This window comes from Podarcis filfolensis, assembly GCF_964270895.1.
Source record: "Podarcis filfolensis genome assembly, chromosome: 14".
Classification (NCBI taxonomy): Eukaryota; Metazoa; Chordata; class Lepidosauria; order Squamata; family Lacertidae; genus Podarcis; species Podarcis filfolensis.
In genome coordinates this window covers 41,467,734-41,493,563 of record NC_139616.1, presented here as the reverse complement: position 1 = coordinate 41,493,563, position 25,830 = coordinate 41,467,734, and the positions used below count along the sequence as shown (strand labels likewise).

Here is a 25,830-nt window from a genome sequence, read left to right as displayed (position 1 = left end):
CATTTTGTTTTAATGCATGTGTGTCTGCCAACAGACCTTGGTTTGTTTGGAGCTCACTGAGTCAGGCCTTGAAACCATAAGTTGATAACTAGTTTGCAGTCACAGTTTTCTAAATGTAGTTAACTGTTATGAATCTTGCAAACTATTGTCAAGCAACAGTTTGGACCCCTGCATCACAAGGGCAGCATCATGGAGACAGGTGTGAACTTAGGAACTTGAATCCTGGACAGATGGAAAACGAAAGTGGGCGAGCAATTTTGCAAACCGTGGTGTGAGTTTTTAACCACGGTTAGCAGAAAGCACGGTTTTGCGTTGTGTCTGAAAACCCAGCCGCTCATTTTTTCTTTTGCAGTGTTTTCGCCTACAAAAAGCATTGTAATGTCTTGTTTTGCCCCAAGGTGGAGTTGAGTTGCCCCAAAGAGATGGCATGGAAAGTCAACATGTATCGTGGATACCTGGCAATCTGCCATCCCGAGGAACAACAGCTCAACTACATAGAGCGTCTGGTTGAAATGGCCAGTGGCCTGGCTATCCGGGAATGGCGAAGACTTCCTCAGGTGGTTTCACACGTTCACACGCCCCTTCTTCAGGTGAGCCAGAGATTGCTGTGAGTTGTCAGACCCTCCTTTTGGGTGAGGGGGGGTATTGTTTTGCTGATTTGTTTTTAATCATAGGCTTGTTTTTATCCTGTATTTTATTCTGCAAACTGCCCTGAGAACTTATGATGAAGTATATAAAACTAATAAGTAAATCTAGGACTCTCCTAAGCACAGAGAACTTTTTTGTCGTTGCCGCAAGAGGTGCTTCTGAGAAAGCTGGTCTTTAAAATCAACAGGCAGGCTCTCTACGGAAGTTTGTTCCTAGGTTTCCTGTAAGGAACCGTGCAAAGAGCAAGGTGTATACACACGCATGCACACTCATCTTGATATGCCATGCCTGTTTTTACCCCCATGGCACTCAGCGAACAAAAAATATTGCAGGACATGTTATTCTATTTGTTTATTAGTTCTGTTACCTGTCCTTTACTGTAAGGCCCCAGGGTGGGTTGCAGCAATAAAATATACAATTATTAAACAATTGCAATCATAAAAGAAGCAAAGTTTTGAAACAGTTCCATACATAAAACCATTTAAAATAACCTCACGAATGCAATACAATATCTATCTATATAAATAGTTCAAATAGAGATGCAGACTGGGATAATACTGGAGGTTGTCTATGCATCCTTGCATCCCTTTTGTGGCATTTTCTGCCTTTTTGTTTTAATGACTTGATAACAAACTTCAGCCTTTCCACATATTAAGATGAGAGCATGTCTGAAAGAGTTAAGATGAATAATAGGCAAAGTGCTGCATCGACCTCTTTCAGTAAGTAGGAGCTACCATTTCAGTTTGCCACACGCGCACGGCTGTAAGAATTAATAGTGATAAATACATTCTCAACACTTCCATGCGCATTGCGTGGCGTGTCGAAAACCTTCGTATACATTCTCATTGTCAAATTGCTAAAATAGGCAGTGAATGACAAAGTTGCCAGCATGGCAATGAAGCTACTCAGCAGTAATTACTTTTTCCTGCATCAGATAGTGAGTGATTAAATACCTGCTAGAAAATTAAATTTGCATGATGAATGGGAGTAGGATGAAGGTTAAGCTATTGTGAGCGCTGAAATTCTGGTGATTGTGTGTGTGTGTGTATGCCTATGTGTTTGCAGGTGCTGGTGGTGTTTCTCTCCTTAATTTATTTTGTTCCCAGAGATTTGTGTGTACGTGTAGACAGATTTTTTTGGGGGGGTGGGAGGCAGTTATCTTAGTTGATTAATAGCTAAGACAAGTGTTCATCTCTCAAGAAGCTGCTTTGTAAATGGTTACATCTCTACAAAGGATTTGAATTCCAGTAAAGTTTATAGGCCTGCCCAGAGCTTATCTAACTCTGTGCCACTTTTTGGTGGCTGTCAAAGTGCTGCTGCATTGCATTTGTCCTGCATAAGGTGAGTACATATTGGATTTGCAGAGTATGTTTGAAGGAAGGGCTGTTTGAAGTAAGCCAGAGTGGGGTGACCAGGTGTCGCCAACCCTTTTGGATCCATAGGTACATTTGAAAACTTGAGAGTGTGCTATGGGCACCATCATAACGGGTTGGTTCTCTTACCCCTCCCCAGTCACACACAAAAAGTTTATGCACTCCTCTCCATCCTCTTTTCCAAAGCGTCTGCATAAGTCATATCCAGTAGAATTAAAAAGGGTCCTCTTGGATTTGCATGATTTCACACACACACACACACACACACACACACACACACACCTCAAATAACCCCTAAAACAAATTAAAGTTTACAGTGGCAGACTGAAAAATTAAAAAAAATATGTATCAGATGCTTACTAGCACCACAGAAACATTGATCTAAGGCAGCTGGAGGGCACCACGTCCGCTGCCTGTATCCTAGGCTGTCCTATTTTACACATGCTATTGCATCTAGTGCATCTGTAAGCTCTCACCCATTTGTAAGCTGAGTTGTCCCAGAGTAGAGAGGAACAGTACTCAGTCTAGAAGCCAAGAACCCGGTTCTGAGTCCCTGTGATGGTCAGTTTAGCTTCCTGGCCTTTGCAGTACTATTTCCTGGAGAAAATAAAATAATTTAATCAGCTTTTTCTTAGCTATGAACAAAACTTTCATAGACCCGCCATTTTACTCTTCTCCAAAGCAATTCAGAGACATGTCACCGTCTGTATAATGCCATATGGCCAGTGAGTGGCACTTAAAAAACAGCATGTTATATGCCGTTGGAGACAACAGCTGTTTGGTGTTGGTGTTGGGTTAGCAAGACCCCTGCCATGATCTTAAAGCAGTTTTTCTGTCCCAGGGAATGTGTGTTGTTTTGCATTAATGGTTATTCATGGCCCTGTTTGTTTCCTTAGAAGAGGGTGGATAATGAACCTTGATAATCTGATCAACAGCATTCAAAGAAATCAACCAACTATATTGTGACGTTGATTTCAACATTCTTCATTGTAATGTGCGAATGGTCTTCAGTGGGCAAAACAAATCATTCAGCTGTTGGTGCTGCATGTGGTTAAGACAGTCCCCCTCCCTTCCCCCCCCCCTTCCTGATGAGGAACCAATGACACATGTGCTATAACTTTTACAACCTTCATCCTCCTAGGCAGCACAGCAAATAATTGAACTTCAGGAAGCAGCTCAAATAAATGCAGGGTTACAGCCGGCCAATCTTGGGAGGAATAACAGCCTGCATGACATGAAGACTGTTGTGAAAACTTGGAGGAACAGGTTGCCAATTGTGTCGGACGACTTGTCCCACTGGAGCAGCATTTTCATGTGGAGGCAACATCATTACCAAGGTAAAAACACCCCAGTCCCATTATATCCTATTTCAGGGAAGATACCCTCCCCTTTCCACCCCTCACATAAAAGGTATGATTTTTTGCCTTTCAAAAACACATAAGGAATTGTGATCTAATTCTTGGTTGGCAAGGTGATTTTATTATTCCAGCCTTTTAGAAAACTATTTCCTAAAACTGTTGCATCTGAGACCTGTTCCTGGGACAGAAATAAAATGCAAAAAATTGAGGGTGAGTTTAAATTTCCATTTTCATAAGCAGGTCTGGGGAGAAAAATCTCCAGGCACCAAAACAGTTGATGCTGGTTGATTTAAACTTCAGGCTCTTTATAAGGCTGGGGCTTAGGTGTATGAAATGTTTTTCCACTCCGTTGATGAGGCACAATCATGTATATTTGACAATGTGCATCAATCTGGGCATTGAAGCATTCAGAGCCAAGACTGGGTAGGTGGGTGAGTGAGTTCATATGTATTTTTATCCAGCTTTTTAATCAAAATATTTTCTGAGCAGCTTACCAATAGATCAAGTTGCATAGTACAATACAGACAACAACAAAACACAATAAAAACAACAAGACAAAGCAAGTGGAACTAGCATTGCACAGGCCAGCAAGATAAGGAAAGCCTGGGTACATAAAACGATAGTCACCTGGTGACTGAAAGCTGATGGATTTGGTGCCAGGCACATTTCCACTGATGCAGGACATCTGAAAAAAGTCATTTTCCTGGTGTTCACCTATTTAATTGCTGGTGGCTAGGAGCACCCAAGGAAGGGTCTAGAATAATTAAGATAATCTGACAAGTTTGCATGGGAAGACAGGTCCTTCAGATGCCTAGTTCCCAAGCAGCATGAGGTTTTAGATGCTTAAAACCAGCACCTGGGGTTGTGTTCAGAAGTTGCCCAGGATCAGTAACATAGCTGCTGTTTTGGGACCAGCTTAATTTTCTGAGTAGCATTTAGATGTCTGACTCTGGCGGGAGGAACAGAATACATTAGCCGCTCTTGCTGTGATACGAGTCACTTCAAGACATGAAGCATTGGGTCACTGGTGCCGGGAGAAAGCAACTGCTTGTGGAACTCATGCTGTGTTATAGGTTTAGTGAGATACGACCAAGCCAAATCTCCTCCCAGGCTGACAAGTCCCACCCCCTCCTATGATGTGACTGAGAGAAGGTGTTTCAAAGCTTCTCCTTTATTTTAAACAAGCCCATGTCAGAAATTTCCAGCTGTGGGGAAGGGGGAACATGTGAGCCTTGGAGGAGCCTGGGTTCATTCATGTCCTTCCAGGGATGTCCAAACTGACACAGGGGCTGGATTAGGCCCCTGGGCCAGACTTTGGACATGCCTGTTCCAAGCCATAGCTTGCTTGATTTCTCAGTGAGCCATAAGGTATTGAAGAGATGGCTTTGTGGACTGAGGCGATCCAGTGATCTTGCCGAACCCTCTGCAAGATCCCACCTTAAGGATACAAACGTAATGATGAATGAAAAATAAACATGTGTAAATTCATTTAACGTAATTTAAAAAGTTTTGCGCTCTCGGGTTTTCCTAGCCATTGTCAGTGCATACGAGAACAGCACTCAACACGATCCTAGCTCCAATAATGCCATGCTGGGTGTCCACGCTTCAGCCTCTGCCATTATCCAGTATGGGAAGATCGCTCGGAAGCAAGGGCTGGTCAACGTGGCTCTGGACATCTTGAGTCGCATTCACACTATTCCAACGGTGCCAATTGTGGATTGCTTCCAGAAGATCCGACAGCAAGTCAAATGCTACCTCCAGCTGGCTGGAGTCATGGGCAAAAACGAGTGCATGCAGGTATAGCAACATCACATGTTACTATGGGGCGTCATAACGCAGTGGAATGTTGATGGTGTTAGGACTCCAGTTATGTAAGCACTGTTAAATGGGATCAAGGAGTTTAGTGTGTGTTCTGTTTTGGGTGTGCTTCCATTGAATGATTAGGTTGCCAGGAGTATGTGTGTGAGAGAGAGGGGAGGGGAGGAGAGGAGAGGAGAGAGAGATGCTAGAGCAGGGGTAGTCAACCTTTTTATACCTACCGCCCACTAATACATCTTTCTTGATGTTAAAATTTCCTTACCGCCCACCTTTGCTCGATGGAAGGAGGATTCAGCTTGTGCCCTTCCAGCCCACCTAGAATCCTGAAACACCCATTAGTGGGCGGTAGGGACCAGGTTGACAACCCCTGTGCTAGAGGCCTAGTTCGCCATTGTGACACAGATTGCTTTCTACCAGTTTTGGCTGGATCGCCAGCTTCAAACACTTCTCATTGGATTGCTGTCATGCATTATATGCAGGGCTTCCCTTGAAAACACATCTGATATAGAATACGGCCACCGAGAATTTGATTGGCGTGCCCGTTTTATTATGCACATTGTGCTGGTTTTCAAAGACTTCCGCTGGCTCTTTATTCACTTCTTTAACTTAATTGTCTTTAAAACTTACCTTTGAAAGCCGTAAACAACTTGGTTACCCAGATAACTGCAGGAACTATAAGGCTGCGCACAGACTCCCGGATTCACCCCATGGCCCTGATCTGGGAGCCCTTGATCAGTCCACACCACGCCAACCAGGGGACCAACCAGCCTTTATCAGGCCTTGGATCAATTTGCATCACTCCCCACAATTCGTCTTGTGGGGGACTGCTTGCTTGCAAGCACCTTCCCTTCAGGGAAGCCCCCTGCAAAGGAGTCGCAGCCTGCAGTATCACACCCTCCATCCTGCATGGAGGAGCAGGGCATTGGTGGGAAGAAGGAAAGGCCAGGCCTGAAGCCTGCCAGGCAGGAACTCCTCCCTTCTTTTGAAAAGATGCACCTGGCCATTTAGGGCCCTCCTACTCTTAAGTCATTTCATGATTTTTCTCCTTTCCCCCACCCAGTGCCCATCCAATGCCTGCATTTCCTTCCTGCTTGATCCCCCTGCCCCTTGACAGTGCAAAAGGGTAAAATATCAATGCACAAATTGCAACAGTGCTAGTATGGATATTATTGCCAGCTCTGGGTTCCTGATTCAGAACAAGAAAAATGGTTACATTTAGGTATGGACGGCGTGACTCTTCACCATTTGGAAGCTCATGAAATATCCTTTTAAAAGTTTCGATACTTCGTTTTCTTCTTCTTCATATGCTTCAATTTGCCTTGTGATATATATTTTACAGTTTTTGCTGTGTAAAAAAATCTATTGAACAGGGCCTTGAGGTTATTGAATCAACAAATCTGAAGTATTTTACCAAGGAGATGACTGCAGAGTTCTACGCGCTGAAGGGGATGTTTTTGGCTCAGATTAACAAGTACGTATGACTGGGTTAGGTGTTGAGCACACATCTGGGAATGTATATGCCAGAACACAGTGATTCAGAGGCTAAGTAAAAAGCCACAGTTGAAAAAGTCACAGCTTCAGTGTGGGTGGCAGTAATTACGCTCATTATCTGTACCCCACACTGCATGGAAGAAAGATTGACTGCAGCTGCCCACCTGTGTGCTGAGTTTTCCAGTGGCGATATAATTATTTTTTAAGAGTAAGCCCGGATAGTGAGGGATCATTTTTCTTATTATTTGTTTTAGTTCATAAAATTTATACACCGCTTGATCATTTAAAAAAACCCTCAAAGCGGTGTACAAAAAGATAACAGTAAAGTCAAGGAAAATTCACAAACCTACTTTAAAACATATCAAAAGTTAAAACACTTAAGCAATAAAATCACCTCAACCTTCTAAGCATCTAGGTGGCAGGTGTTTTTAGCAAGGAGCTGAAAAGAGTACAGTGAAGGCTCCGGCTTGATCTCAATAGGCAGGGATTTCCATAGTGTACACATTAAATGATTGAGTTCTTACAAATGTGGAACATGTATTATGTGGCACCTGTAGCAGTGTCTATGGAAGCGGGCTCATGTGGGATGAGATGATCTAAAATAAATGGTAAATGCTAAAATAAATGGTAAATGGGGGTTCTCTGCCCTCTCTCTTTGGCAGCCCCCACCAGGCCTATAATCTGATAGAGATGGAAGAGATCGCAACTGGAAGTTAAAGTGAGGTATTCACTTTTGAGAGAGGGGCTTAGGACCATCCTTTTGCACTGGAAACCCCAGGACCAGTCAGCCTCTTTAAACCCATTCCAAACAACATAGTCCTAGATATCTGTTCAGTTCGAAGCAAGTCTCATTGAATTCAGTGCGTCTTACTCCCATACTCTCCAAACCCCACATTTCTTTTAAGGTTTAGCACCAAATGACCCACCCCAGACAGCAAAAGCAAAGAAAAGGGATAAAAACTCACTCAGAGACATGACCCTTCATGGGGCTTTTCACATTGCTTCACTCTATTGGCAGTTGTTTCCCCAATGCCATTAATCAATGGCACTTGGCGTCACCACGGCAACCAGACGAGCAGGACCCAGCTAGCGTCCATTATGTTCATTTCAACATGAAGGGGGGAGGGCAAAGAGAGGGAAGGAGGGAGGGGAAAAGTGAAAGCGTCTCTGAAATTCCAATATAAAATATGGAAGCCTGTAGAACATTGGCAAAGCTTGTGACAACGATTTAGTGGTGGCGCTGTGGGTTAAACCACAGAGCCTAGGACTTGCCGATCAGAAGGTCGGCGGTTCGAATCCCCGCGACGGGGTGAGCTCCTGTTGCTCGGACCCTGCTCCTGCCAACCTAGCAGTTTGAAAGCACATCAAAGTGCAAGTAGATAAATAGGTACCGCTCCGTCAGGAAGGTAAACGGCGTTTCCGTGCGGTGCTCTGGTTCGCCAGAAGTGGCTTAGTCATGCTGGCCACATGACCCGGAAGCTGTATGCCGGCTCCCTCGGCCAATAAAGCGAGATGAGCGCCGCAACCCCAGAGTCAGCCACGACTGGACCTAATGGTCAGGGGTCCCTTTACCTTTATAGTAGAGAGAGATAGACTACCAGTCTTCAGCTGGTGGATCGGGGCCCACAAGTGGCTCACAGTCTGACCCAAGATGGGTCACACCAGTTGTACAACTCTTGCTTTTCAAAACTATTCTAAACGGGGGAGAAGGAGAGAGTAGGTTTAGGGTACCTCTACATCTGTTCAGCAGTAGTTTGACTGTCAGCCGTTCCGTGCAAACAGATTTTCAGATTCCCTCCAGATTGAACTTGATGCACTGCGCCACTTCGCATGCTGAGAATGCAGGAGAAGCTGTTCGTTGGCACTCTGCTGTAGCCACTTCAGAGGCGGAAAATCAATGTGCTTTTGAAATGTATACCGCCTAGCTTCACAATCGCTTACGGCAGAAGGAATCACTGTCCTCTCTCCGGAGGAAATCTAGAGAGAATTTTAAATAGGGGAAAGGTAATTAATTTAGCAAGGAAGCACAATGTGCTCCTTTTGAACAGCTGCAAGTGCGCCTTTAGAAGGTTTCTCCATCAAGACGGCCGGGCTGAATAATTTACACTGCTTATCTGCCATCAAGGACTTTCAAGTGCCAACTTTACCTATCCTCTTGTCAAAAACGTGGTTCCTGTACAGTGTCGGAACTTGCGCTCCCAGTTTCATGTTTTCAAGCTACGTGCCAAAAATCATTCTTTATTACCCTTTCCCAGCTATTGACTGAATTGGGACCCAAAGGTCACTTGCGCAGTCCCTCTTCTTCCCACTTGGCCTGCAAGGCAAAAGGAATAAAAGAGAGTCATCAGGGGTGTCAGTGATAGATAACCTGAGAGGCGAGGGAGAAAGGAAGTCTAAAGACAAATCCTGTTGTTAGCAGTAGAAAGCCGTAATAAGGCAAGCCATTTATCAGCCTTTTCCTTCAGTAATAAGTTGCCGCGCCGCACAGCCTAGGACACGAAAAGCTGTTAGCAAAAAATAAAGTGGCTGAGTAATACCCAGGCTAATTAGCTGTTTAATAAGCTATTTGACAGATAAGGTTATTTTCCATTTGCCATGTTTTTCTCCTGGTCCCATCAATTTTTTTATTGCTGCAGGCTGTTACTCCAGGTTATGTGGTCCAAACTTAAGTAAAACTGAGAGCAGCTTCTGACACTTATGCTGATGCAAAGGAACAGGAAGTGCTGACGCCTTGTGCTTCCTGTTTCTTTGCATTGTCATAATGTCTGAAATAGGTTTCTTGTGTCTTCCCCAGAAGGGAACTGTGGATTTGTGCAGTTTCTCAGCGGAGGGGGGAGTTGCAATAGATCTATGTTGGGCTTTAGGCTGAGGAATAGGAGGAATGAATTTATCCAGCAGACACATAATTTGGGTGGGGAATTGGCACTGGCTTCCTCTCGCCTCTAGGATATAAAGTACAGCTACTTCCTTTCCCCACATTATTATAAAGCAGCCTTTGCCAACCCGGTGCCCTCCAGATGTTTGGACTATAGCTGCTATTCACTGGCTGGGGCTGATGGCAGCTGTCATCCAAAACATCCGGTGGGGAGCAGGTTGGTAAAACCTGTTACAAAGGAACACAGGGATATTTTTATTTTTAGTATGGAAAACTCCAGACATTTCTAAGAACCGCCTTGATTGTTTGATTTACGGATTCTGCTGTTGCATTCCATTCTCTCTTTGTTGTTCCTTGCGCTTGTTAAACTTCAGCAAATATCCTGCCCCATCATGTTTCCCCCAGGTCCGAGGAAGCAAACAAAGCCTTCTCTGCAGCTGTGCAGATGCACGACGTTCTAGTGAAGGCCTGGGCGATGTGGGGAGACTACTTGGAAAATATATTTGTGAAGGAGCGTCAGCTGCATCTCGGGGTCTCGGCCATCACTTGCTACCTGCATGCCTGTCGCCATCAGAATGAGAGCAAGTCCAGGAAGTACTTGGCAAAGGTGAGGCCCTTTCCGTCTGGCCTAGGGGGCAAGGCCCAGACTCACCAGCCTTTCTATGTTAAATATGTATTCTGCAGTTGACCTCCTTTGTAATGTCTCATTTTGAAATCTTTAAAATAATATTTTAGTTTTCTGTTGTGTTGCTTTGACTATACAGTGGTACCTCGGGTTACATACGCTTCAGGTTACATACGCTTCAGGTTACAGACTCCGCAAATGCGGAAATAGTACCTCGGGTTAAGAACGTTGCTTCAGGATGAGAACAGAAATCGTGCTCCGGCGGCGCAGCAGCAGGAGGAGGCCCCATTAACTAAAGTGGTGTTTCAGGTTAAGAACAGTTTCAGGTTAAGAATGGACCTCCGGAACGAATTAAGTACTTAACCCGAGGTACCACTGTATACTCTATATTTGACTTACTTCAGATGGTTTTATTTATGTTTTATTGATTTAATATGCTGTAAACTGCTTTGAGATTTTTCTTAAAAAGATAAAGCAGTATAGAAATTTTAAAAATAAAATAAATACCGTGAATGCAGAGGTGTTAGTGTATGTGGCTTATAAGAGGAGCTCCGGCGTTTCTGCCTGACATACAAATTATACCGTTGGGAATGGGCTGTTGTGACAAGGATGCTGATATGGCGCACGATTCATACGTTTTAAACACAGACTCAGGGCTTCAGCAGATGTTGGTGAACATAAGCATTAAACGGCAGACACGTTGTTGGAGGAAGTCAACATGCATGCTAGCTGTGTGGACAGCAGCCTTTTGCATTCTAGCACAGTTCACCAGAGTTTAGGGAAACGAAAGATTGGGTGTTCTCTTGCCTTCTTTTTTTCATTTTGAGGATAGTCATCCTTGAAGACGGGTGCACAACAGGCATTGTCAGCTTTCCTGATCCTTTACCAAAGCCATCTGTCATGGCAAAGAAATGGTCTCCACAACCAACTGGCAATTAGCCAGAGCTACCCAGATGCTCCTGAGGCCACACTCCCCTTCCTCCATTACTATATCCCTACTTTAAGAACCCTGGATGTGTACATCCAAATGACTTCAAACCTGGAACAGATTCAGATTCAGTTTGTGGGGTTCCCTGGTTCCCAGTGCTTTTATTTTTATTTGAGGTCACTTCAGTGCTGCTTAATGTAGCGCTTGGACTTCACCTCCAGGGACCTTCTCCATTGTCTCCAGAGACAGTCGGATGCCAACATCAACAGCAATGTGTGTGTATATGAAGTTCAAACATGTGGTGTGCTCCAGTTTGAGGAAAGCTGAGTTACTGGGGTAGAGAAAGACTATATCAATTAGGAAAAGCTGGAGTAAGCAGCTGCTAAAGCAGGCCAATAGAAGGGTGTCTTTCTTTCTCAGTTCCCTCTAGAGCAGGGGTGGGCAGTGGGGTGGTCTCCAGATGTTGGACTCAGTTGTGGATAATGGGGGTCCGACAGTGTATAGAAGGCACGGTGTTGACTGCTGTTGGAATTTACTGGGAAAGGGGCCTAGTGGAAGTTGGGCTAGGTAGACGAAGAGCCTTGCTTTCTCCCTGCTATATATTATAATATAGCAGTTGAATATCTTGACATATCCAAACTGGCCGTATATCACAATCGTCACTGTGGCCCCGGTTTCAAAAAATCTAAAGTGTACCCCAGAACATACCCAGTTCTATCTGCTGAAATGGAAGTTTAATAATGGATTATAGCTTCTAGCACCTGAGCTTCAGTTGAACTTTGGTTTAATCCAAAAGGTTCTAAAATGGATTTCTCCCCTAATCTTTGACAAATGACTACTATTGTGCCCTGTATTTAAAAGAGAGAGAGAAAGAGAGAGATTTGTTTGGGCAAGTTGCCAAACTAATTCAAATGTGAGTTCCTAAATGGCTCTTGCAGTCTTTCAATACGGCTTTCGTTTTAAATGTAAAGTGTGCATAAACGTGACCTGCTGGTTATCTAAAAATAAAGAAAATGTACTGTTTTTACCAAACTAGATTTGCATTTGTGTATTAATGGGCATTTTGGGGTAAACACATAACACTACACACTTTTAGCTGTGAAGCAGAACAGAGCTGATTTTAATCTTGCAGCTGTTGCACATTACATTTAATTCTGCCAGCTTACTTCTTTCCAAATATTACTATTTAGGGGATTTGACTTCATATTTTGATTCTTTTTTGCATTTGTTAGTCACCTAATAACAATTCTCCAGCTTACAAAAGTACCTTACAGATCTGACATTTATTGTCTCCAGTATAGTTTGGAAGCTATCCCGTTGTTTGTTTGTTTATTATTTTTATAGCCAAAGGTGGATTTCCCTGCCAGCATTTGGCATAATAATCATGACCTCATTAACCCTTTTTTGGACCTGTTTTACATCTTTCTGGACTGGAGCAAGATACAAAGAGCTTATCTCACAATAGTATTCAAGTTATTCCAGTGAAGATAGTCATATCACACTTTCTCTGATACCTGTTGCTCACTAGAGTGGTTTCCTGTTGAATGGAAAGGTCTTTCCCTTCATTTAGAACCTTGGAGACTGTTTACCGGGCTGCTGAAATAAAGTTTTAAGTTATGGCAACTTAGAGGCATTGGATAGCTGAGATTCCTGCATTGCAGGGAGTTGGACTAGACAACCCTTGGGGTGCCTTCCAACTATTATTGCATCTAGCGTTAGTCCTACTCAGAGTAGACCCATTGAAATTAATGGACGTGACAAAGGTGAGGGGGGGTGGCAGCATGCAAAAACCAGAACTTAGCCTTTGCCCAAACTCTCTTTCCACGTGGGGGATATTGAAATGTCATCTACCCATTCTCCTATGAAAGGACTTCATTTTTGCTCTTTTCTTTTAGGTCCTTTGGTTACTGAGCTTTGACGATGACAAGAACACGCTAGCAGATGCTGTTGACAAGTACTGCATTGGAGTCCCCCCTATCCAATGGCTGGCTTGGATTCCACAGTTGTTGACCTGTCTGGTTGGGTCAGAAGGGAAACTTCTGTTAAACCTTATTAGTCAGGTAGGAGAGTTTGCAATAATGCCTGATTCGTTGTTTCTCATACTTTAGAAGTATAAGCCTTTTATTTATCCATTTTTTAAAGGTAAAACTGAAGGCAATATAATTGTGTTACACTGTGTGTTGTGTATTTTCATATGTGGTGTTTAATGGGTTTAGTAAGGATAAAATGGCATTGAATACCATGATTCCAGAAGGGATGCATATCTGTGAAAGAAATCACTACTTCAACTGCAGTCTTTAAATAGGGATATTTTTAATTGCGCATGAAGTCACTTGCAGATGATGAACCACACAAAATAGTTCTGAAACCTCAGATCAAACGACAGATAACATGTAAGATTATTTATTTATTTTACTTACTTAAAATATTTGTATATCACAGTGTCCTTGAAACAAATACTGATGTGGTTTACAGCAATCATAAATATATACATACAGTATGTGCATAAAAATAATCTCACATAAAAAAATCTAAAATTGCAGATCATCAGCTGATTACAGGATAAAGTTTTTCTTTTTTATTTATGATGTCCCATCTTTGGCAAAAGACTGAAAATGGTTTGCCCAGAATTGGCTTTGTTAAATCCTTTTGTTTTGTTTTTTTTGCGGGCAAAATGCAGATGCATGCTTTAAATCACTGTTAATTGCACCAAGACTTATTGTAACTAGGTATTGGAAATGCATGGAAGGAGCCTCTTTGATGAATTGGTATAACTAAGCTCTGGAAATTTAAGAAACTCTCCAATAAATTTAGAATGGCACAAGATATAAAACAAAAGGACTGCTTTACAATTGAGCAGCCTTCCTTCATTGTGTACACAGGGAAGTATGACCATAAAAGACTTCATATATGCATTTTTGGTTGCTTTGATTATTTTTTATGTTATCCTTACTTTGCCAAACCTTTATTAGGCATTGCAGATATAGGCTACCATAAAACATCCATATATAAAAATTTAAAATATATGCAAATAAACAGCCATGTAAAAATACTTAATAATGGGGGTTTTCATTGGCATTTTTTCCTGCTAAATAGTGCCGCTCACCACTCTGAGAGATAGATACCTTTGATTAAAAACTCAGCCACTCGGCTTCCAAATTATATTGCAGTTACTTCCGGGTTAATGTCAGACAGATAGAATCTGATATTTTCATTTTGTCATGATGTTAGACTACCCATAGGGACGCGGGTGGCGCTGTAGGTTAAACCACAGAGCCTAGGACTTGCCGATCAGAAGGTCGGCGGTTCGAATCCCCACAACGGGGTGAGCTCCCGTTGTTCGGTCCCTGCTCCTGCCAACCTAGCAGTTCGAAAGCACCTCAAAGTGCAAGTAGATAAATAGGTACCGCTCCTGTGGGAAGGTAAACGGCGTTTCCGTGCGCTGCTCTGGTTTGCCAAAAGCAGCTTAGTCATGCTGGCCACATGACCCGGAAGCTGTACGCCGGCTCCCTTGGCCAATAAAGCGAGATGAGCGCCGCAACCCCAGGGTCGGTCACGACTGGACCTAATGGTCAGGGGTCCCTTTACTTTACTTTTAGACTACCCAAAAAAGGGGATAGCGTGTGTTTGTGTAGCTGGGGGGTGAACGAATTCCCATGCCCCACAAATAATCCAGAGATGCATTTTAAATAAAAGCACACATTCCACTCATGTACAAACACGCTGATTCCCGGACCATCCGCAGGCCGGATTGAGAAGGTGATTGGGCCGGATCCAGCCCCTGGGCCTTAGTTTGCCTACCCATGGTGTAGGAGTAACAGACACCCACATACACACTGCAAAAAAGGAGGAGCAAAGTGTTTGGGAGCTCCTCACGCGTGTGCAGACCTGCTCATTTGTGCAATCCTGGCAAGCTATAGTATGGCTTTCCATGCTGTGCAAATGGAGTCAAAGAGTGATTTGCTTTTGCAGACCGTAATCTCTGGTGCCGCTATAACAGCAATGGTGTTGGTATAGCACAAGCTAGGCTTTTATTTATCAGGAGTCTTTAAATATGTGAAATACAGAAACGAAATCCTCGCCATGATCAGACTGTTCCAGCTGTCATTACTGTACATTTTATGCTGATCTCAAATGGGCCATTACAGGCGGGAGTTAATTCATTGCAGACGTTTTAAAGTGACATTTCAGTTCCTTTGGAAGCCGGTGCGGTATATTTTTTGATAAAAAGGATGGCAAGAGGAACCTCCCGCCATATCTTATCGTCTGCCTTGCCTCATAGAATCTGGTCAGATATATTGTTCCTATCATTTAATAGATACCAAGACGTATAGATTTAAAGGCAAAAATGGCACATTAATGTGTGTTCACCGTTTCCCTCCCTCCTCTCCCCGGAGGAGTCATGAAACCTCTGCTTGGTGAAAGTGGTATCCCTTTACATTAAGTGGCTATTTTTCACCCAGTAGAGCAGCAATTTTGTGAGATAAGGTTACGCTCTAATGGGCCCAGCTAACACATCGTGCTGGGTTCATTGGGAATTGTGGTCTTATTTAAAGACTAAATGCTGTCTTTCTGTGCCTCTCTCTTTTTATCTGCATCAGTAAGATCTTTTTAGTGCTCTGTATGCTATCTCATTATGCAGATGTCTGGCTTACAAAGTAATATGATAGAATCCTTGTCAGCTTCCCTTTATAACCCTTTTGGAGCGGCTTTTATATCAGATTGGGTGATGCCTCTTTCAGGATCCGATCCCTACGTTTAGTTAGTTAGTTTTCTTACGTGTCCCTTTCACCTTAAAGGTCCCAGGGCGCGTTATAGCAATAAGACAGACAATTTATAAAACAGTTAAGGTCTATAAACCAAAAAAAGATAAAAAGCAGTTGCGTATACAATGGTAGCTCTGGTTACGAACTTAATTCGTTCTGGAGGTCCGTTCTTAACCTGAAACTGTTCTTAACCTGAGGTACCACTTTAGCTAATGGGGCCTCCCACTGCCGCTGTGCCACCACCGCACGATTTCTGTTCTCATCCTGAGGTAAAGTTTTTAACCCGAGGTACTACTTCCAGGTTAGCGGAGTCTATAACCTGAAGCGTTTGTAACCCAAGGTGTTTGTAACCCAAGGTACCACTGTATAAAGCACTTAAGATGGTTCCATATATGAAAATGCAAACATTTAAAAACAAGTGTCCACATATAGAAACCCTTTCAAATAGTTCCCTGGGATAATAGCAGCCTGGGATAAAGATCTCCCCTCAAGAGGATGATTTGCATAGACGAAGGACTTCAATATATAATTAAGAACAAAAACCCTGAGAGAGAGAAAGAGAGAGAGAGAGAGAGAGAGAGAGAGAGAGAGAGAGAGAGAGAAAATGAAGCACAAAATGTCAAATTGTGCAGAGTGGACACCAGGTGGGCAAGGGGGTAAGATATGCTATTGCTGGTTTTAAATAACTCTTGCAATGATTTATAGACCCTGGACACAATGGAGGATTATAAATTAGATGGACTTATGATCTGCAGTTTAAAAGGTTACCCAAAGAACCCACGGAGGGGAGGAGGGAAGCCTTGAGATTCAGAAGAATCTTGCGTAGTCTTTATTATTTGTGAATATGAATGTGAATGAATTTGTAAAATCAAATAAAAGCTGTATAAAAAGAATGCTATTGCTCCCCACCATGTTCAGGACTTGCGTTGAAATGTTGCCCAGACGGGCCCTTTATTTGTACTTTCACCTGTTGTATATATCATTATTTTAAAAATTATTTTTGTGTAGTTATGCTTAGGCATCAATCGGTTGGCAGATCTGTTTGGATCACAGTATTTTTCATGAGGCCGTTGAGAATTCACATGTATTTTTTTTTAATGGCAAAATAGGTTGGGCGAGTCTATCCCCAGGCAGTCTACTTTCCTATTCGGACCCTCTACTTGACACTGAAGATAGAACAGCGGGAGCGCTACAAAAGTGGTAAGCAGCAGGCATACCGTGATGTCCTTGGTCCTTTCTCAAGTTGGGCAATTTGCCTCAACTTTGCTTCTAGAGTTGGCTGATAGGCAGCTTCTTTGTTCAACCTCCTTATGCTTACAAAACATGTGTCAATAACCTAATAATAAAATGGATCCCAGTTAAGTCAGAGGGGGGTTTTATTGGGGGGAGGCAGGGGTTAAACAAATATATACATACATACTTACTGATGATCAAGGGATGCACATGGCGCTGTGGTCTAAACCACTGAGCCTCTTGGACCTGCTGATCAGAAGGTCAGCAGTTCGAATCCCTGCAACGGGGTAAGCTCCCGTTGCTCGGTCCCAGCTCCTGCCAACCTAGCAGTTTGAAAGCATGCCAGTGCAAGTAGATAAATAGGTACCGCTGTGACGGGAAGGTAAACAGCATTTCCGTGTGCTCTGGCTTCCGTCAGCGGTGTTCCATTGAGCCAGAAGCGGTTTAGTCATGCTGGCCACACGACTGGGAAAGCTGTTTGTGGACAAACGCCAGCTCCCTCAGCCTGAAAGCGAGATGGGCACCACAACCCCATAGTCGCCTTTGACTGGACTTAACCATCCAGGGGTCCTTTACCTTTACTGATGATCACTTGAATTCAATATTTTAAAGTGTAATTGTATTGTGGATTGTTATTACTATACAAGGATAGCATCTGAGGTCTGTAATCCCTCCTACCCCATTGTTAATTCATATCAGATCTCACAGATCCCAAATTCATTTTCCTTCCATTCAAAATGTCCTGGAGGTATAATAATAAAAGGCGCTCCAGATGCCTGTGGTTTTTATATATATAAAAAATTGCACCAACATGACAGCAGTGGCTGTGTTAAATTAGAGTGTAAGTATATTGGGGTCATCTACACCCCTGGTATCTAAGGCTACAATACTGTTGAATAGTGGCTCCCAAGGGGTCTGTGTCACCCTTCGCATAACAAACATACAGATATTAAAACTTTCAAAAGTAAGGGGTACACGGCTTGGCTTTTGAAAAACGGGGGTCCGCAATACTTAGCTAATTGGGAACCACTGCTATAGAATGATTGACAAACGCACACCCCTACTGTAGGGGAACATGTGGATTGTGCAGTGGCATGAATTAGACTTAAAAACATTTCATAACTGACCCTTTAGGTCATTTCCATAACTCACCCCTTTATATTGTAAACTGCTCTGTTGTCCTCAGATGAAGGGCTGTATAGTAGTAGTAGTAGTAGTAGTAGTAGTAGTAGTAATAATAATAATAATAATAATAATAATAATAATAATAATATAGGAGCATGAAAATATCCTAAATGCGTAACAGGGTTAAAACAAATTGCTTCTAAGTGTTAGAGTCTGATAGAAATGATCAGAAATGCATAGCTTGTTTTTAAGTTTTGGGCTTTCTCCCCTTTTGCTAGACAGCATTTGGTTGCTGTTTAAAACAGATTATGATATTACAGTATTCTCTCTGGACAGTCTTTCTCGGAAATGACTTGTTTCCTTGTGGCTAATGGTGACTTTGGAGCCCAGACATGTTGTGGGATTTTATGAATGGAAAGGCTACTCTGAACGTCTATTCTAGAAATATGTTTTAGCAGTTCCTGGCACACCAAAACCAAGCAGTTGGAGGGGAAGAAAGTTGAGGACCATAAAGCTATTTCTGTTTTCCAGTGTGGGTCTTCTATGAAATATTTTCTTTTTGTCAGCTTTATTGAAGTGGAAACAGGAAGTATTTGTTTGTAGCAGAAATTCTTGTAAACGTTTTGTGTTAATAATGTGCCTGTCGATGTAGCGGGATTGCAATTTCTTTTCTAATTTACAGAGAAATTGCAACTTATTTTTAAGGTTCTGGGGTGCTTTGTAGTGCTAATGGTGTTTTCTGGGAATTTTTCCATCCCCTGTAAGATTCCGGACAGCAGCAGCCAAGTTCAGTCGGAAACCAATCCCATTCGGCTTCGGACCCTGGGCCAATCAGAGCCACAGCTCCCATGTGGCGTTGCAGCCGAATTATGCATATGCAGAGAGAATTGCACCCCACACTCCTCTCCTCTCTGGAAGGGATTGTGGATCAGATGGTCTGGTTCAGAGAAAACTGGCATGAAGAGGTATGTTTCTTCCATTTAGAACTGGAATTTTTAAAATGTGTACAGGGGTCTCCCCACTTATGCCGGGGTTATGTTCCCAGGAACCCCTTGAAAAACTGTTTAAAAAACAAGTAGCACTGACCAGACAGGTGTCATTGGTGGCTCTTATTTTTTCCCCCAATTTTTTTTTTATTTTTTTATTTATTTATTTATAAATTTTCCAAATTTATAACAAACATAAACAAACATAAATCCTAACTGTAATAGTTCCACTTTTGTTAACATTGTTAGTCGACTTCCTCGAATCCCCATGGCTGAGTTTCAATGTATATCATTGTAACAGTTTTCCAAAACTAATTTCTCATAAAATTTACTTAGTCAATTAACATATTTCTTTCTTTTCATATTACATTTAAACATATTATTCTATAACATGTTCATATTTAAATCCTAAGCCAGTCTGGTACTTGCAAGTATTTCTATTTAAGTTATCTTAGCATGTTTAGCCAAATAGTCTTTAAATTTCATCCATTCCTCCTGGTATTCCTCCTCCTTCTGGTCATGGACTCTTCCGGTCAGATCGGCCAGCTCCCAAAAGTCCATCATCTTCATCTGCCATTCCTCCACTGTTGGCACTTTTTGTGTTTTCCAGTTTTTAGCCAACAAAATCCTAGCAGCAGTTGTGGCATACAAAAACAATCTAACATCTTTCTTGGGCAATTCCAAACCTATTATTCCCAGAAGAAAGGCCTCTGATTTCTTAATAAATGTATATTTCAACATTTTTCCCCCAATTCATTATAAATCTTCTCCCAGAAGTCTTTCACCTTGGGGCAGGTCCACCACATATGATAAAAAGTACCTTCTTTTTCTTTACATTTCCAACATAGATTATCACTCTTGTGATAAATCTTTGCTAGTTTTACAGGGGTTAAGTACCATCTATACATCATTTTCACAATATTTTCCTTTAACACCGTGCATGCAGTGAACTTGTCAGGTGTCATTGATGGCTCTTAGTCTTCCTCATCGATGGAGGGTGATATGCAAAAGCTGCTGGGATTGCAGTTGCAAAGGCTCCTGGGATTGCTAGCCGTTTTCCTGCTCTTTTCGGGCAATTTTTGCTCTTTCTGCGGTTTGAAATGGATTTATGTAATTATTTCCCGGGTTCCATATTAGATTGGGTGCTACGTGGTCACGTGCGAGCAAAACGCACGTAGGTGGGAAGAGGCCTGTATGTCACCATCCTGCTTCCCCCTGCTCCTGGTATTGAGATTGTTTCAAGCTTTTGCACCTTGCACACTGATTCAAGGGAGCTTGCATTTCTTGGAACGGACTTGGTGCTCTAGGTCTTTGCCCAGCCTGGGCTCAGACACAGCCAAGGTGGCTTGTTGGGCAGAAGGCAGGGAGCCCAACAGCAAGTGTAGTCAGACCAAATGGGAAGCAGAGCCAGCTAATTTTAGCTTTGTCTCCATCTCCACCCTCTTGAGTTCTGCAAGTGGCAACACTGGGACTCAGCAGGAGGAGGAGGAACCTGACAGGTCGTGCTACCACCTAGACTGGTTGTGAGTAGGAAGGCAGATGTGTGGACTTAATAATTATAATAATATTTTTTTATTTATACCTTATCCACTTGGCTGGGTTTCCCCAGCCACTCTTGGAAGAATAAAGGTTGAGGTTGGTGGGGCGGTGCCCCATTTGACTTAACAGACAAGCCATCCCCGCCTCCCATTGACTTCTTCCTACCTTACTTCCCATTTTTTATTTAAGTATGTATATAGCACTTTGCGAGTAAAGCAGAGCTTTCAAAGTTGTTTACCAGATGCTGAAAAGCGACAGCAGTTTCCGTGAAGGATTCATGCAACCAAAGGGTGGAATATAGAACATTTCGGAAATAAATGTGTGTCTAAAATTGCTTTGTGGACTTCCTGACAAGCAAAAAGCAGTGCAGGAAAGTTGGCTATATGCAGACAGGTTTGCGTCCAAAAAGCTAGGAATTGCAACACGCTGGTAATATGTCACATGTGTATTGATTTATTTTAAAGGGTTTTTATCTCACTTTTCAGGCAAAAGGGCTCCTGGAGCATTTTTTACATATAAACTGACAAAATAACCCCAAGTCAGTCCCTGATCTCAGGATTGCAGATTAGAATACATGACAGAAAAACAAAACCGGCTGGGGAGAGCACTGCTTTCTGTAACTCCATCTCAGAATGTTGCTGTATGGTGCCAAATGTTTACTTCATTATTTCCATTCTGTTTTTGTGTTTGATGGCGTTAGGTCCTTCGACAGCTTCAGCAAGGCCTGGCCAAGTGCTACTCTGTCGCCTTTGAGAAGAGTGGAGCAGTTTCAGATGCCAAAATCACCCCCCACACTCTGAATTTTGTCAAGAAGTTGGTCAGCACCTTTGGTGTCGGTCTGGAGAACGTCTCCAATGTCTCCACCATGTTTTCCAGTGCTGCTTCGGAGTCGCTAGCGAGGAGAGCCCAGGCTACGGCTCAAGACCCTGTCTTCCAGAAACTGAAAGGGCAGTTCACAACAGGTATGTGATTTTTATATTGTTTGAGGTTAACTTTCACCCTTCAGGTTGTGATCCAGACACTGAATGTTTTCTGCTCAGACTCATCTGGGAATAGTACTTTGGAAGTTTTTAAGCAGAGGTTGGATAATAATGATGATAATGATTTATTTATACCCCGTCCATCTGGCTGGGCTTCCCCAGCCACTCTGGGCGGCTTCCAACAAAATATTAAAATACACTAATGCATCAAACATTAAAAGCTTCCCTAAACAGGGCTGCCTTCAGATGTCTTCTAAAAGTCTGGTAGTTGTTGGTCTCTTTGACATCTGGTGGCCTGAGGTCGTTCCACAGGGCGGGTGCCACTACTGAGAAGGCCCTCTCCCTAGTTCCTTGTAACTTGGGTTCTTGCAGTGCGGGAACTGGCTGAAGGCCCTCGGTGCTGGACCTCAGTGTCTGGGTAGAATGATGGGGGTGGAGACGCTCCTTCAGATATACTGGACCGATGGATGTCCATCAGTAAGGGATTCTTTAGTAGCCGTGATTGCTGCGGCTTGGGCTAGATGACCCTTGATATCTCTTCAGTTCTACAATGGCTACGATTCCTTTTCTATCCAAAATTTGCATCAGAAATAATGATGCTTGCTACTCCTTCAAGAAAAGGTTTTTCTCCCCATCCCACCCCTTCTAAATCAAAGCAAGTTTCAGATGTAATGGGAAACTGTGCTATGAGAATGAGCCACAATGAACTTCATCAATGCATGTAGCCCCCCTCGCTGAGACCCAGCAGAGGCTGGAGCACGTCCTGGAGGACAAATGGCTTGACGGGGAGAGGAAGCAAAAGCAAGAAGGGGACAGAAGGCACAGGAGGAGATGCTTTTCCAACTCATCCAAACTAGGATCGGATAGGCTCTTGCAGATCATTGGTTCTCTGCTCCTAGGCAAGGAACCACAGTGAAGGAATCACTGCCTTTCCAGCGTTGCTGTCTCAATATCTTGTATTAATATTGCCTGCTGTTTTAATTAAAGCACTTACCATGGAATCAACCCCATGGTGGGACCCTCTCTCATCTCATTCCCTTTTATATCTACAAGGAGATTGAAATCTTCTTCTGTTTTCAAACTAGCCACAGTTCCCTGTGGCATCCAAACTTGGGGCACTATGGTTTGTTTAAACAATGGTTAGTGAGAACAATTGCATTTGGCTTGTTCTCACTAATCATTGTTTAAGCAACAACAGTTTCCAGAATTCAGACATCACAGGGATAGTGGAAGTAGGAGCTTTTGCAATCCATGTGAATATGAAAAATGAGGGAGAAAGGAAGTGTTTAGCCCAAAGTTGGCCACTGTCCATTACTGTTCTGGTAAACCAAGGTTTTCTGTTATGTCTGAACTCAACCTATTTTCTCTGTTGCCCTTTGGAATAGTATATGAGCATTTAGAAAGAATTAGGGAGCAGCCTAGTGAGTGAAAGAGAGTTGGGTAATTTCCTTTATCTGCTATAAATGTCACAGAATTATGTTAAGAATCCTTTTGTGGCATTTAATCCAGTAAAATACCTAATTCATTAACTGAGTAGGAAAACAATTATATCAAACCATTTAGATAAGAAAACAAATCTCAAAGTAGTCCAGGTTTACACCTAAAATGCACAATGTGCTTGTTGGAAGAGTTATATGTTTATTTTCCCTAAATTAGAAGCATCTGTGTAAGTGATGTGATTTAAATTTTGGTGTGTCTGGTACTCATGAAATTATTAAATTTTTTTGTCATTTGAGTTTGATAATTTAAATCAATTGCTATAATTGGCCTTTAAGGGGGCAATTTGGGAAGTATTTTGCTACTGTTATTCGTTTTCTGTTAACCAGCTTTGCTTTCTATTATTTATAGATCAGCACTACATGAAAACTATTATTTGTAAGGAGCATCTGTTCTTTGCCATTTTAGATTCTAGCCTTCCTCTGGCACAAGGTGTATTTTATGAAAGGGAAATTCTGCAAGCTGAATCTGGGCATTCCTTGCTCTGCACACTCATGAAATGCTAAGCCAATGGGAGTTGGAATTAAGCCCCATTGAGCTTGATGCAATTTATGTCTTGAGTAAGCATGCTTGGGACTGCAGAATAAATGCAGCTGAGTCTCTGAACTGACTACTTTGATCCCCCAGCCAGTGAAAAGGGCAGCAGGCAGAATGTTTTGTTTTGTTTTTCAATTCCTACCACCCTCTTTTACTGACATCAAAGAGGCCAACCTTGAAGGATGTGCGTGCTTGCCAAGTCATTGGCCCTAGCCTAGAGCCACCTTTCCACCTCATTTCAAATGTGTTTGCTCTACTGGAGAATTTGTGGTCCTGGGAGATGCTGTGCAGTGGGGGCTCAAGAATATGCTAGGATCTTTAGACTCTCATTCCCAAGGTCTGAAGCTCTGTAAGTTAGCCTTCCTTTTATGTGGCTGGAATGATTACAGTACCCCTATAACGTTTTTTAAAAAATGTTCATTTCCTCTTCTAGTAGATCTATGGGATCTATATATTTCATGAACTAAGTACGATTTGTTCTCTCTCTCTCTCTCTCTCTCTCTCTCTCACTCATACACACACACACACACACACACACACACACACAAAGCAAACCTAAATGTGTAAATCAAAGTGTGTGTTTTTGAAATCTCTAGGTGGCATTTAAGTTGTGGAAGTGTGAGGATCAGCCCTGGTACTAAACATTTGCATTGACCATTATTTATTTTCTTTACTCAATATATTTATATCCCTCCTGTCTCCCAAGTTGGGATTCAAGGCAGCTTGCATTTAAATGCAACATGAAGCAATAAAAACAAATTTGTTAAAAACAATACTTAAAACACATCAAAACACATTTAAAACCAGTAATTAAAATAGCTTGCCCTGATAGCAGCCCTGTGATCAGCATCATTTGTCTGCTCCTTAGTTTTCAAAGGCCTCTCCAAACAGGAAGGTCTTAGCTAGCTGGCAAAAGGGGAGCAGAGAGGGAGCCAGTCTCACCTCTCTTGGGAGGGAGTTCCACAATATGGGAGCAGCCACAGAAAAGGCTCCCTCTTGCGTCACCAGCAGCCGTGCTTCTGATGTTGATGGGAGCAAGATAAGGTGCTCACTTGAGGGTCTTAGCACCTGGGCAGGTTCATATAGGGGGACACAATCCTTTCAGGTAGCCTGAGTCGAACCCATATGCCAAAGCACTTGGGGCAATTTACAGTTTGAAATAGTAGCTTGCATTCTTATGAAAAATGGTAGGAAAGGAGACAGGGAAGGGGAAGATGGGGATGAGCAAATTCACATCCCCTCTGTAGTTATATTGTTACACGATGGCCAGTTGGAATAGTCATTTAGGAGGTTGTTCCGGCAGGGAAAGAGCCAAGTAGCAGCTGGGCTCAGCTGAGCCAACGGAGGAGTCTTTGCTTTTCCACCTCCTCCTCCAATGCTGTCAGGTGAAATGCTGCTACAGAAAATCGAGCCAAATGGGTCGGTCACAAATGAGCCAGTGGAGAGGACCTTGCTGTCTCATCCCTCCTTTGCACCTAGGTGGGATGACAGTAGCAGTTGAGAGACAGTCGGGATACAGTGGTACCTCAGGTTAAGTACTTAATCGTTCCGGAGGTCCGTACTTAACCTGAAACTGTTCTTAACCTGAAGCACCACTTTAGCTAATGGGGCCTCCCGCTGCCACCGCACCGCCGGAGCACGATTTCTGTTCTCATCCTGAAGCAAAGTTCTTAACCCGAGGTACTATTTCTGGGTTAGCGGAATCTGTAACCTGAAGCGTCTGTAACCTGAAGCGTCTGTAACCCGAGGTACAACTGTATTTAAGTACAGTGGTACCTTGGGGTACAGACGCTTCAGGTTACAGACTCCAGTAACCCAGAAACAGTACCTTGGGTTAAGAACTTTGCTTCAGGATGAGAATAGAAATTGTGCAGCAGGAGGCCCCTTTAGCTAAAGTGGTACCTCAGGTTAAGAACAGTTTCAGGTTAAGAACGGACCTCCAGAACGAACTGAGTTCTTAACCCAAGGTACCACTGTAGTTTTATCACACTTATCCATCAAATATGCTCAAGATAACTTCAAAAATAAAGGTTGTTTTTTTTTAAAGTCAT

The 25,830-nt window shown here is 42.8% G+C and overlaps 1 protein-coding gene and 1 long non-coding RNA gene across 4 annotated transcripts in view; one reads left to right on the top strand and one right to left on the bottom strand.

Moving 5' to 3' along the window:
- The window catches only part of TRRAP (transformation/transcription domain associated protein), a 153,491-nt gene that overhangs the window by 96,438 nt on the left and 31,223 nt on the right, over window positions 1–25,830 (top strand). For all 3 annotated transcript variants that reach the window (XM_083584841.1, XM_083584840.1, XM_083584839.1), the window contains 9 exons: window positions 399–590; window positions 3,163–3,358; window positions 4,911–5,176; window positions 6,568–6,668; window positions 9,969–10,170; window positions 13,012–13,176; window positions 16,992–17,082; window positions 19,006–19,205; window positions 21,466–21,727. In XM_083584841.1, the coding sequence (XP_083440967.1) occupies window positions 399–590; window positions 3,163–3,358; window positions 4,911–5,176; window positions 6,568–6,668; window positions 9,969–10,170; window positions 13,012–13,176; window positions 16,992–17,082; window positions 19,006–19,205; window positions 21,466–21,727 (1,675 nt within the window). The remainder of the gene's footprint in view (window positions 1–398; window positions 591–3,162; window positions 3,359–4,910; window positions 5,177–6,567; window positions 6,669–9,968; window positions 10,171–13,011; window positions 13,177–16,991; window positions 17,083–19,005; window positions 19,206–21,465; window positions 21,728–25,830) is intronic.
- Window positions 517–8,307, bottom strand: LOC310749046. The gene is made up of 3 exons (XR_014541457.1): window positions 7,654–8,307; window positions 2,498–2,618; window positions 517–625 (listed from the first exon to the last, which is right to left on the bottom strand). It is a non-coding gene; the product is annotated as an uncharacterized lncRNA (long non-coding RNA).